The sequence below is a fragment of the Wolffia australiana genome, chromosome 10 (genome assembly GCF_029677425.1).
Source record: "Wolffia australiana isolate 7733 chromosome 10, ASM2967742v1".
Taxonomy (NCBI): Eukaryota; Viridiplantae; Streptophyta; class Magnoliopsida; order Alismatales; family Araceae; genus Wolffia; species Wolffia australiana.
This window is the reverse complement of record NC_135844.1, coordinates 10063857-10078168: the sequence shown is the minus strand read 5'-3', so window position 1 is coordinate 10078168 and position 14312 is coordinate 10063857. Positions and strand designations below refer to the sequence as shown.

The following is a 14312-nucleotide window of genomic DNA, read 5'->3' as shown; positions in this document are numbered from 1 at the left end:
GGGCATTAATTTCAAAAAGAATTAGATAGTGAACTGTCTGTTTGTCTAGCCATGATCCCTGATCATTCTACATACAATTCCGCCCCTCCACCACCAGAGATTTTGGAATTGCTCGCTGAAGTTTAGTCTGTTTTCGCTCAAGATTTACCCAATGCCCTTCCTCCTAAGTAAGATATTCAGCATTACCACTTACTTCATTCTTGGCTCATCCTTGCTGAATCTCCCTCACTATTGCACTGATCCCACGCAATATAAGAGAGCTTTAATGGTAAGTTCAAGAACTATTGGACAAAGGATTCATTCAATAGAGCCTTAGTCCATGCCCAGTTTCTGCACTTTTGGCACCCAAAAAGGATGGGAGTTGGTGTATGTGTATTGATAGTAGAGCCATTAATAAGATCATCATTAAGTATAGGTTTCCAATTCCACACATTGATGATATGTTTGATATGATGGCTGGTTCAATGATTTTCTTGAAATTGATCTAAAGAGTGGTTATCACCAAGTCATAATCCATTAAGGATGGCTTATATGAGTGGACTGTAATGCCTTTTGGACTATTAAATGCTCTCAGCACTTTTCAACTGTTGATGAACCACATTCTTAGACCTTTCATTGGGGATTTAGTCATAGTTTACTTTGATGATATACTCATATATAGTAAACCAAAGGATGACCATATCCATCACCTACGATGAGTATGTGAAGTTTTAAAGGCCGAACAGTTATATGCGCATCCTAAGAAGGGTTCATTCCTTGTTTATTGTGTCTCATTCCTTGGATTTATCTTATCTGGACAAGGAGTTTCAGGAGATCGTGCTAAAATAGAAGCCATAACTACATGGCCCACTCCTAGGAGCACTCATGATATTCATAGTTTCGTTGGGTTAGCTACATTTTATCGCCGCTTCATTCTGAACTTTGGCACTATCATGGCACCCATGAATGAATGCTTAAAGGGTATCCATTTTGAGTGGAATACTTTAGCAGAGAAATCCTATGAGGGAATATAAAGATTAAGATGACCAAAGCAACCATCCTCTGTTTACCAGATTTTAGTAAAGTCTTGGAGGTCGCATGTGATGCATCCAGGTTGGGAATCGGAGGATTTTTTAGTAAAAAAAATCAGCCCACCACATATTTTAGTGAGAAGTTAAATGATGCAAAGCTCAAATAATTTACGTATGATAAAGAATTTTATGCCATTGTTCAGCCCCTACGTCACTGGCGCCACTATTTGCTTTCTAAGGAATTCGTTCTTTATTCCGATCATGAAGCAATGAAGTATCTTCATTCATAACAAAAGTTAAATCATAGGCATTGTCAATGGGTTGAGTACATCCAGTCATATACCTTTGTCCTAAAACATAAAAGAGGAATTGAGAATCAAGTTACAGATGCATTGAGTAGGCAAACCCACCTCCTAAATGTTATGAAGATTGAGGTGACTGGTTTTGAACAATTGAAAGAATCTTATGTAGATTGCCCTGATTTTTCATCTATCATCGATTCCTTAGAGAAAGGTCCCACTCATAAGGCCAAAGAGTATGTTCTTGAAAATGGATTCCTTTTTTATGATCGTTGCCTATGCATCCCACAAAATCTCTTAGAGATTTTCTTGTTTGGGAAATACACACTAGAGGCCTAAACGGTCACTTTGGTCGAGATAAAACTATTGCACCGATTGAACATCAATTCTTTTGGCCTCCATTGAAATGGGATGTGGCAAATATTGTATCTCAATGTCGAGTGTGTGCTTTAGCCAAATAGGTGAAACAAAATACAGGTTTCTACACTCCTCTCCTTGTCCCTCATAGACCGTGGGATGACGTGGGCATCAACTTTGTTTTGGGGCCTCCCCACACTCTTAAGCGTCATGATTCCATCATGGTTGTTGTAGATTGTTTTTCTAAAATGGCCCATTTCATTCCATGCTCCAAAACTACTGACGTTTCTCGTGTTGCCCAACTCTATTTTAATGAAGTTGTCTGCCTCCATGGTCTTCCAAAGAGCATCAACATTTTTGCTGTACCATCAACATTTTTGCGGATTTAAATGTTCAAAGTCGATTGTGTTGATTTGTGGTCTGTTTTAGCGGTCCCTAGTTGAGTTAGCCATCTTCCCCCGTCAGTCCTAGTTATCCTACATCACCCAATGTGCACGAATCATCCAAATTCAGCTAAGTTATGCTTCAAGTGGGCAAGCCTAATAGCTTGACACATCAGGCTGACCCACTAAGGCCAGCCTAAATGTACCAAGTTGGGCCTAGAAATCCAAAAACCCAATCCACACCAGACATACCGCCCATCCGTTGCCGTCCCTGCCACCGCCTCTACAGCCTCCAATGCTCTACTGTCACTCCGCCGCCACTGCCACCACCTTCTCCTCCTCCTCCTCCTCATTCTCCTCCTCCACTGCCGTTGTCACTGTCGCCTCCTCTGCTGCTGCCACCGCCATTGCTCTTCTGCCATCACTGTCACCGTCGCTGCCATCCTTGGTGGCGGCAATTGCCAAAGCAGATAAATTCTCCATTTTCTGTACTTAAAAAAAACTATTAAAAAATCAAGGAAATTATATTGAAAAATTCCAAAAAAATCAAGAAGTACCCCATAAATTTATATAATCAATTTCCAGTGATTTTAAGATATAAAAAATGTCTAAATAATCCTTAACTCTTGATTTTAATATTTCTATTAGTTTTTGTGCAAAGTAAGTTCCAAGAATGTCAAAAAATATTTATTTCAACTTCCATAGTTAATTAAAGTTAGGAAAATTAATGTAGAATATTTTTAGTGTTTTTCTTTGTATATTTGCTTCAATTTAAATCATAGGAACTTATATAAATTATCTAAAATTCAAAAAAATCCAATATATTGTAATTTAAACATTAAGCTCAATTTTTTCATTCCAAGTTTGAGAAAAAATCCGAAATTAAATTTCTGCCTTTTTGTGGATGGATCTTACTTGCCATATATTAATTACAGATTATTTAAGTGGAAAGTTTCATAAATATTGTTGGTTAAATCTATATTTTGATAAAAGCCCTAAATTTTAACTTATCAGTATTATCTAATGAAGTTTATTCAGTATGTTCCTCCCCCAATTCCCATTACAGATGATTAAGTAAGCATAACTGAGAATGCTGTATGCGAGAGATGGAGAACATATCACATGTTCTGGATTTTTATTCATCATACCATCTCAGGATTTTGTTGTTGCAACATTAGCTAGGCCAAGTCAACACAAGAGACATATGAAAAAGTAGAAAGAATATTTCCTGGGTGGAATCAATTAGGAGAAATTGAGCTCCACACCAATTTCACATCATGAAAAAAGGTTTGATGAGTACCTACGAATACATAACGTATTTCTGGACAGTCACTAAACACGAGACATAAATTACTATGTTCATTTTTATAAGAGAGGCTGGTTATACATACATATATTATTTGTTATCATAAATGCTAACATTTATCATTTGAAATTTAATTACATTTTTACAAACCTCAAGGCACATGACGCTTTCCTTATGTTCTCAAATGAAGAAGATAGAGCTTGCTTTGGCCCTCCAACTAACAATGTCCAGGCTTAGAGAGCTCAATTATCAATTTTTTTCCAAACAAGGGAATATGGAGAAAAAAAAGGATCACATCGGAAATGAGGATGAGGAAAGAGAAAGCAAAGGTTCCAACGGCAACGCCGACTTCGCTCGCAATTCAACTTCCATAGAGCACTAAACACAACAACTTCTCAATCCTACAGTGTGAATTCTTTTGAAAAATCAAGTGCTATAGGGTGATCACAGGGAACTCACCATGTCACTTTAGATCAAAACACCATCACGAAGTCATAGGAGAATGATGGATGTGATGATTTAAAATCCAGAATTGGCCAGTTTTGAAAATCTTATCCATTGATTATTCAAAAATTTCAACATACAATAGGAATCTTGACCTAAAAGAGATTTTACACGTCCATAAAATGTATGTTTATGTTGAATTTACTATCCATTCATAAGCTAACAATGGATAATAATGTTTATGTTCAATTTGATGAATTTTATTGCCTTTTGAAAAGCTGCATCTTTTGCAAAGAAATGGTGACCACAGAAACCTTACATACCAGGATTGGACATCACAATCGTAACCATCTCCATCATCCCCACCACCATGTTCCCCTCCATCTTCTCCACTTCGTTCCCCTACACGTCGCTCCATTCCACCTCGCTCATCTTCCCCTCCTTCCCTTGTGCCACCCACCCCTCGCTCACCACCCATCCCCATTCCTAGCCTACCGCCCCACCCTAGCCACACTGCCCGCCCACCTGGTATACTCACCTCCCTTCCCGACCTCCATCCATCACATTTTCCTTTTGAGCAAGAGGACTGCTTGACTAACCATCAAGCCCCATTCCCTAGCTCTAAGTATATTTATGGGGATACTACAGACGACGAGGACGATGATGCTTCCATCTCCGAGGAGTCAGACTTGGACCCCCCTCCCCCAGGTCATCACTCGGACACTCAGCATACACGTAGCATCTATAACACCTGATTGAGGGTGCGCCATGCGAGTCGATAGTTTTATGATTCCAAGCCTTGTTTGGAATTGTAGAGGGATAGGCAACCCTCTAACCCAATCACATCTCTCACTAATCAATAAGTACAAACTAGGAATAGTTGGACTTATTGAGCCGATGACTACATCGGATAGCTCCCATTCCATTGCGAGGAAACTCAAAATGGACCGTGTTTATTGTCATCCCTCGAATAAGCTCTCGCTCTTTTGGAAGAGGGATTGATGGAGGACCATCCAGCGGACACCAAGCCCGGATGACTCCAGCCACGCCGAGCTGCTCGCACCGATGCTCGCGACCCGGAATTTAAGTACTTCGCGTAAGCATCTTATCTTCCTTTTATTTGTTTTATCTTTTTGTATTTTCGTTCTTGGATCTTATGGAGTGGGCTGGTGTTGGGCCTCACCCTTGTCATGTTTTTACTTTCAATTGTAACTATTTCAGAGAGGCCGAACCATGTCTCGCAACGGTTCGTCCTCCCCACGTCCTCACTTGGCACCTGTCCTCATTATATAAGGGGATAGCATGCCCAAGTGAAAGGTTGAGTAATTTCTTGAAGGAAATATCCAACTCTTGTCTCTACCTTATCATAGCTAGAGTGTAGAGAGGATTGGCTACCCTCGCCCACGTCGAGACCACTCCGTGGAGTAGAGCCCACGTCCCCCACGTTGAGACCACTCCGTGGTAACGCGTTCAATTGTCTTCGTCGAGATCACTCCGAAGACGCCTGAAGATTCAAGAAACCACACCACCTTGGGAAGACGTCGCCGGTCGTCCTCGTCGAGTTCACTCCAGGTACGCTCTGACAATATCACCTCCCATGGTCTCATCCGCCGCCAGCAAGAACCCATCATTGATCAAGAAATGCCACTTCCTGAGGTTTCTTGGTTTGGGTTGCCTTCTTCAAGAGGAACAAGAAACGCCCATTCAATCGAGTCTTCTTGGGTGGTTCCTTCCAAGAAGTCTCCTTCTTGAAGATCTTGCACCACCCACCGTTGCCGTTTCGGCCTCCACCGCTCACCTGCGCGCCGCCCTATCAGCCCACTCAACCTGCCGCACGCAGGCCATCGCCCTTTCGTGCCTGGTCTCGCTGCTACGCGCGCGCCGGCGTTCACGCCTCCATGCGCCCACCGCCTTTCCACCTGCTTCTGCGCGCTCAAGAACCCCCCCTCCCGCGTGCGCATCTCCGCACATTGGCTGCTGCCGCTCGTGCCAGACCGTGCCGCTGCCCGTACGAGCTCCCGCCTGTGCGCTTGCCGCGCGCGCGCAAGAATCCACTCGTGCGCGCGCCGCTGTCCACTCAATCAATAAATGAGACGTCGTAGTTGGTCCTAAGGGTCATTGGGAGTTTAATCGGATCAATATCTCATTTATTGATTGACGTTGACTCCCCTCCCTATTCGTGATCATCTGATTATTGCGCATTAAGGGGATTTCTTTCTCTCGGCATTCATTCATATTAATTATGAACCCATGCCCCGTATTCCTGTGACGTAATATGACCCGTTCAATCCCGGCACTCCATCATATTACATCATATTGGTATCAGAGCCGGTCATGTTAGCTTTTGCTTAACATGGTCGGTAGCATATCATTTGACATTCTATTGAACTACTTTGTCATATCTCGAAAATCATTCGCATCTTTACACGTCATTTCATTTCATCCATTCCATCACTAGCATACCGATAGAGTTTTATTGGTGGATTGTTGACCATAGGATGGTTCGCACGTGAGCCTAGTGTCGGGATACTGACCTAGTTGAACACGACGAAGATTATGACCATAATCTCATCATAGGGGATCTTCTACCCGAAGATCTAGTAGGTGAACGATTTCACGTAGATCGTATGGAGAACGAGGAAGTAGCTCTACCTCCTCCCCCTCCTAGGGAACCCACTCCTTGGGTTTCGATGCCACTCAATGAAATGGCGCCACCAGCACCACGAGCTTCTGAAGACCGGCGTTCCGTCACCGCTGCACCTACTCCTAGGGCCTCAGTGAATGAGCCTTATGGTGATCCCTCGGCCAACGAGGTTCCCTAACGCCCTGGCAAGGCCCCGATGCCGGATCTCCCCGCTCAGACGCACCGACCACGGGATCCTCCCGAGCCTCTACCTCATTACAACCGACGAGAAGACTGGGAGAATGGCTATGGAGATCGACGAAGAACTCCTCCACCCCCGAAAGAGTACCATACGCCAAGATACTACGAGGACCGTTCCTATCCACAGGATAGGAACTACCCACCCGAGAACAGGAGTTCTCGACATCTTGATCATCATGGGCGTCCCCATGAAGTGACCCATAACCCTAACCGGATAGCGGTATCCAACGCTCCCCACTACTCATCCGTACCCAGTAGCCCTTGGCACCCACCCGCTACCCGTCGACTGGAGGTCGTCACGTATGGTGGTAGCTCCAACCACCTGCGCTATTACGGGTCGGCACCCGCACCGGTACCAGCCCATTATGAGGAGCCCTTGGCGCCACCTCGAGTGGCACCAAGATACCAGACCGAGTATCACTATGCACCTCATCAGGAGTACCCACCGGATGACACTACTCGAACTAGGAGGCCGAACACATACCCGCCACATCCGGAGTATGCCTATCTCACGCCACCCCCGGCACCGCCGAGGCACTACCAGAACTATGATTATCCAGAGGAACGCCCACACTACCCCCTGGCACCATGCCGAGCTGCATATCATCCAGAGCCACATGATCATGCTTATCGACGAGATGCACTCTGTCGGCCACCGGCTCGTCACCCCGAGGATGAACATGAGCGATGGAGAGAGGCGCATTGCGCCATGATCCAAAAGAGTGTTCGAATAGAAGTACCTATCTTCGAAGGGTCACAGAGCCCGAAGGACTACACAGATTGGGTGTCGGACTTGGAAAGCTATTTCCAATGGTACGACGTGGACGACGACCTATGTGTGTCGTACGCCGAGGCTCGCCTAGGAGGCCAAGCCAAAATCTTTTGGAAGAACGAGAAGGAAGCCACCCGACATTGAGGAGATCCCCCTTTTACTTGGGACGAGATGTCAGGAAAGCTGAAGGATAAGTATATCCCAAAGCTTTACATGACTCGTCTCCTACTAAAGTTGATGGACCTTAAACAGGGGAAGCGCAAGGTCTCCGAGTACATTGAGGATTTTGAGGAGTATAGGATGCGATGCAAATTTGTGGAAAGTCCACAAATCCAGATCGCATTCATTATCCACGGGCTTCGCCCTGACCTAGGAGCACGGTTCTGATGAACATAGTTTTATCATAAACTATGCCATCATTTATGCATATATATTATCATGAAATGACAAAGAGTTTATGTTTTATTGCTAATTATAAGTTTCTTTTGACTAACCCCACTTGGTTCTATGAATTAAGTGGATTAGATCTCATCTTTGTTTACATAAGTACATATACTTAGTAGAAGATCAGATATGAATCAAGAGAGGCGCTTGGACCAAGTCAAAAATCAGTTATGGATCAGGAGGGGCGCCTGGACAAAGTCAAAATGGCGGTTATGCATTAAAATAAACCTTGTCAAATAGCGATCACAAGTCAAGCTGGACCATTCAAATGATCCAAGTAGTTTTAAGAGAAGAGATCCTATAAATACTCTCTCAAAAACAATGACTAGGGTTGTCTAGAATTTTTATTGAAAGAGTGGAGTGTGTTGTTTGTTCTGAAAGTTCTCTCGACCTTCTATTGTTGATGAACAATTGAGTGGAGTGAAGAAGCAACTCTGAGAAGACTCTAATGAGGAGGATCGTTTACCAGTCAATCAAGGGTGGGACACAAGGTAAATGTGATTTTTTAGAGTTCAGTTAATTGCTTAATCATTCCTTTTTAAGACAGATTCAATTGGGTTGGAAAGTACAGGATTGTAACTTTCCAACATATCCAATTAAATCTGTTCAAAAATTCTTATTTCAAAGTTATTGTGTGACAAGAAGATCTAAAACTTTGTCGAAATTTCAACAAAGAATTAGATTTGGACTTGTAGCGCACAGCCGTGTAGCCACAGCGCACAGCCACGCACAGTGCACAGCCGCGCGTAGTGCCGCTATGCAGCAGCAGCGCACAGCCGCGTGCAAGTGCGCAGCCGCAATGCACAGCCGCACGCAGCACACAGCTGTGTGCAGCGGACAGCCGCGCGCTGCTGTGCAGCCGCAGTGCACAGCCGCGTGCTGCTGCGAAGGCGCAGCGCACTGCCGTGCGCAGCGCACGGCCGGGCGCCGCTGCGCAGCACTACACATAACCGTGTAGTGCTCATCTCATAGAGATCTAGATTTTGACTAAGTCTAGATCTGTATGAGATTTGATTTGAATTTAAATTTTGAATTAATAAATCTTAAATAAAAAAACCAAGTTTAAAATAGTTAAATCTTTACTCTTATTTCAAAACTTGAAATCTCAAAACTATCTTAAGACAATTATTGATTGAATTGAAATAGAAATTTAACTGAAATACCTGCTCCTTGTGGTTCGACCCTTACTTACCCTAGGTTAGTGAGGTAATTTTATTTGTTGAATAACCTCAAATCCTCACACATTGATAAGATAAACAAGTCTTAAAAACTATCTTAAGACAATTATTGATTGAATTGAAATAGAAATTTAACTGAAATACCTGCTCCTTGTGGTTCGACCCTTACTTACCCTAGGTTAGTGAGGTAATTTTATTTGTTGAATAACCTCAAATCCTCACACATTGATAAGATAAACAACTCTTAAAATCATTATTTAAAACATTAAAATTTGGGATTATCAGGGTCCTAGAGCAGAACCCTCCGACAGTGGATCTCGCCTACAGCCTTGTGGAGAGCAACGAGCTTAGCCACGACGACATCGTGCCACCCACCCCTGCCGCTCTACGAGCGACTCAGACCACGACGACGGCTTCCTCAGCTACGAGAGCTTCCTCATCTTGGAACCGAGGCAGCATGACAGTCCATCGCCCAGCTGCCCCTACGCCGACACCGGTCCTGATGCCGACACCCCCCACACCCTCGGCGATATCCACCGCTAGGACCCCGAATGCCCTACGGGAGCCCATTCAGTGCTTTAAGTGTAAAGGATTTGGGCATCGACGGACCGACTGCCCCACCCTTCTTGTCATGGATATACATGGGAACCTAGTGGGAGAACATCCCGAGGATGACCTTGAGGTGGATGAGTACCCAACCGAGTTCCCCGACGGTGAGGACGTGGATGATCCACTTGGATACATTCAGATCACACCTATCACTCCACTATCGACACATCCCGTCGCCACCTTGGAGACCACCGGAATGAGGGGTCCCAACGAGACCGCTTGTTAAGTTGAAATTTAAGCTCTAGTTTATTGTAGTATACTTCCAAGTTAGACAATAACTCACTATGGTCTGTTTGTTTAACTCTATAGAGCTGCTTATGGTGAGTCGAAGATCGAACACAAGGAGGGGGGTTTTGTACCTAGACTAGAAACTTGTTTGCAGAAACACAAGTTCAATTAAAACGTGAATCTTAATTGACGATTTGGACTAATGAAATTGAACTAGATTTACAGAAACATTGCGATAAAAATATCCCTCTAACGCTAAAAGAAATTCCTAAACTACCTGATATTTGACTTAAAGATCCGTATTGCTTGGTTCGACACAAAGATTAGACTAGCTTGAATGCCCAGGTACCTTTCGCTACCTCTTCGGTGATGCTCCTCTGCCTAGCTCTTTCTTCACGGCTCCACACCTCACGCCTGGAGCTTGGCGAGTTCACAACGTGAATTAGCACTGACGAGGAAGGATCTCCGCACGAGGGCGACGGCCTTTCTTTTCTCCGCTCTCTGCTCTCTCCTGCCGGTGCCTCTTGCAATTCCGAACAACCCCTTTTCATTCCCTCCTTCCTCCTTTTCTTCTTTTTCTTTCCCGCTTTTTTTCTCTTCCCCTTTTTCCGTCGTTTGATTCCTTTTCTTTCAAAAGCAGCCATCGGATCTTCTTCCGCTAGCTCGGGCTGCATTCTTTTCCATGCGTCTCTCTGCATAACTGAGAAATTGACTACGTGAGCTCACGCATGATACAATAAAGTAAAATACAAAGAAAATCTGATGCTAAAATAAAGTACCAATCTTTCTATTCTTAGAAATCAAGTTTAATAATTATAATAAAAAATATTTGTCCTCATATTACTCCCCATATCACCATGTTGACTTTATCCCCTTTGCTGACCCTTATGTTCTGGTTGAGCATGCTGCCTGCGAGCTTGCTACTCCACTCCTCCACCTGAGAACCTGCTTTTCTGTTGCAGCAACTGGGAACCTTGCAAAATAGCACACTATCAACAAGTGTGAATTTCCGATTCTTCTAAAATTCATAAGCTTGATCATCTCGGGTTAATTTGGTAATAAAAATGACAGAAACTCCAATTATTTTATATAGATGTAGCTCAACTAAACTCTCATATTGGATTATTTACGTCTTAGATCATGCATATTTCAGTGCTATCACCGCCCGAGCAGCCTTTACACCTACCACTGCTACGGCGCCAACCCGGCCCACTGACGTTGCTCAACGCACGTCCATCTTTTATACGTACGTCAAGATTGGTGGGCGTACGTATAAGTTGATGGTCGATAGTGGGAGCTGCATCAATGGAATCTCTGAGGATACAACCACACAACTTGGGTTACCCATGACCCCGCATCCTACCCCCTACAACGTGTCATGGATCGACGCGTCTACGATCCTGGTGAAGATGCAGTGTTACGTACGATTGAAGATGAGTACGTACGACGAGAAGGTGTTGTACGACATACTACCGATGAAGATCGGTAGTATTATACTTGGTCGGCCATGGCTATATGACCATGAAGTTCAGTTGGCAGGAAGAGCAAACACATGCTCTTTCATCTATGGTGGCCGACGACTGGTTTGGTACCCATCAATGCGACTCCCATCGTTACCCACTCAGTCTTTGACGACCTCATCGCGTACCACACCTCCCGCCATAGTCACCAATGGCTGCATCTTCCAACGAGAGCTGGAGCAGAATCGAGAGTTCACTCCCGTGTGCTACACTGTGACCTTATCCGACGGAGCCACCAATTCGGGTCACGAGAACCCAACGCCGGAGGTCACCCATCTCCTCGAGGAGTATGCAGATGTGTTCCCCGCGGAGCTGCCGAATGAGCTCCCACCTTTACGCCACATCCAACATGCCATAGATCGGGTTCCGGGAGCAACCCTCCCCAACCTTCCACACTACCGGATGGACCCGGTTAAATACAAGGAGTTATACGGCCAGGTAAAGGATTTATTAGCTAAAGGCTTAATTCGGAAAAGCCTTAGCCCATGTGCAGTACCGGCCTTGCTCGCTCCCAAGAAAGATGGCACATGGAGGATGTGTTGCGACTCACGAGCTATCAACAAGATCACAGTGAAATACTATTTTCCAATCCCACGGGTTCAACACCTATTCGACGAGATGGTCAGTGCGTCTATTTTCTCAAAGATAGACTTACGGAGCGGCTACCATCAAGTACGAATCAGACCAGGAGATGAATGGTAGACGGCCTTCAAAATAAAAGATGGCCTCTTTGAATGGAACGTAATGCCCTTCGGATTATCGAATGCCCCTAGTACCTTTCAACGCTTGATGAATGAGGTACTACGGCTCTACATCGGCAGATTTGTCGTTGTATATTTTGACGACATATTAGTGTACAGCAAAACAAGGGAAGAACGCCTTCAGCACTTATGACATGTGTGCATTGCATTAAGGCGAGAAAGACTCTATGCACACCCCAAGAAGTGCAGCCTCTTCACCACTAAGGTCTCCTTCCTTGCATTCATTCTATCCTCACGAGGAGTAGCCGCCGACCCGTCCAAGATCGACGCCATCACCGCCTGGCCCAAACTCAGGAGCATCCATGACGTTCATAGCTTCATTGGACTAGCGACGTTCTATCGACGGTTTATCCCGGGGTTTAGCGGGGTCACTGCTCCCATCACGGACATACTAAAGAGTGACAAGTTCAAATGGACCCCTTCTGCTTACAAGGCCTTTGAGCTCCTCAAGAAGCTCATGACCGAGGCACGGGTACTCAAATTACCGGATTTTAACAAACTCTTTGAGGTTGCATGCGATGCGTCAGGAGTTGGGATTGGGGGAGTCCTCAGCCAGGAAGGGCACCCGATCGAGTATTTCAGCGAAAAGATGAATGAGACTCGGAAGAGATATGACAAGTACAATCGGGAATTCTATGCCCTCATCCAAGCCCTTCGACATTGGCATCATTACTTACTCCCCAAGGAGTTCGTACTATTTTTGCATCACAGTGCCCTACATCACTTACACGTCCAGAGGAAGGTCAGCGATCGACATGCCCGGTGGATCGCCTATGACGTAGGATGACTAAGGAAAAGGTGACTGAGGGGATGGATGGATGATGACGGGTAAAGGGTAATAGACGGGTTTGAAGGGAGGGATAAAACAACCACAGAAATACATGCGATCGATTCAGACTTTAAAACTGATGAAAAACTAGTGGTGCAGCTTCAACCCTTGTCGAGGGCGGGAGTACTGTCTTCACCCACTATGACGATGCCTAAGCACCGAAATCAATATCCAAATTCGCGTCACGAAGAAACACTCGAAAGAGAGAGAGGAAGTGGGAAATCCAATCCAAATCTAACTCTGATGGCGGTGGAAACTTCTCGAGAAAATACTGGACGGAGAACACTTTCGACACCAAAGAGTTCAGACGTACCTTGGCACTATAGTGCGTGAAGAGGATGCAGGAAATTCCATTCGTGACGAGGCTGGGTGAATCCGAGCGTTGAGCGGCCCACCGGATGAGGAAGATTCTGGGCGTTTCGGGCGTTGAACGGCCCTAGTTGAGAGTAGATGTCGTTGTCGCAGAGTCAGGCCTAGGCGAATACCCACGCGCGCAAAGCACACATAGAATGCGTAGAGCGCACGGAGCGCGCGTAGAATGTGCAGAGCACACGGAGCGCGCGGAGCACATGGAGCACCAGTGCGCGCGCGGAGTGCGCAGAGGACGTGCAGCTCACTCGGAGTGCGCGCGGCTCGAAGCGTCGGACAGCGTCGACGATGAGCGGTTGCCTGGGGCGCTCTGGGCGGCGCCTAGGGCTGCCCTATAGGGGCGGCCTGGGGGCATCCTTGGGGGGGGGGCCTTGGCGGGGCTGCCTGGGGGGCGTCCTGGGGCGTCCTGGGGCGGCCTTGAGGGGGCTGCCTGGGGCGACTTGGGGGCGCGTGTGGGCGGCCTTGGCGGGGCTGCTTGAGGCGGCCTGGGGCTCCTTGTTGGGCGGCCTTGGCAGAGCTGCCTGAGGGCAGCCTTGGCCGTTCTTGGGCGGCCCTGGTGGGGCTACCAGGGGCGGCCAAGAGCTGCCCTGTTGGGGCGACCTGGGGGCGTCCTTGGGCGGTTTGGGCGGGGCTGCCTAGCGCGGCCTGGGGCGGCCTGGGGCTGCCCTACTGGGTAGCCTTGGCGGGGCTGCCTGAGGGCGGCCCTAGGCGTTCTTGGGTGCCCTTGGCGGGGCTACCAGGGGCGGCCAAGGGCTGCCCTATTGGGGCGTCCTGGGGAGTCTTTGGGCGGCCTTGGCGGGGCTGCCTGGGGATGACCTGGGGACGTCCTTGGGCGGCCTTGGCGGGGTTGCTTGGGGGCGGCCTGGGGGCATCCCTGGGCAACCTTGGCGGGGTTGCCCTGTTGGGCTGCCTTGGCAGG

At 46.4% G+C, this 14312-nt stretch overlaps 1 protein-coding gene across 1 annotated transcript; it reads left to right on the top strand.

Moving 5' to 3' along the window:
• The first annotated feature begins 11260 nt into the window (after positions 1–11260).
• LOC144708274 (uncharacterized) lies at positions 11261–12982 on the top strand. The gene is made up of 2 exons (XM_078581525.1): positions 11261–11872; positions 12380–12982. Exons 1-2 carry the CDS (start codon positions 11261–11263, stop codon positions 12980–12982), a joined length of 1215 nt encoding a protein of 404 aa, XP_078437651.1.
• Positions 12983–14312: the final 1330 nt, after the last annotated feature.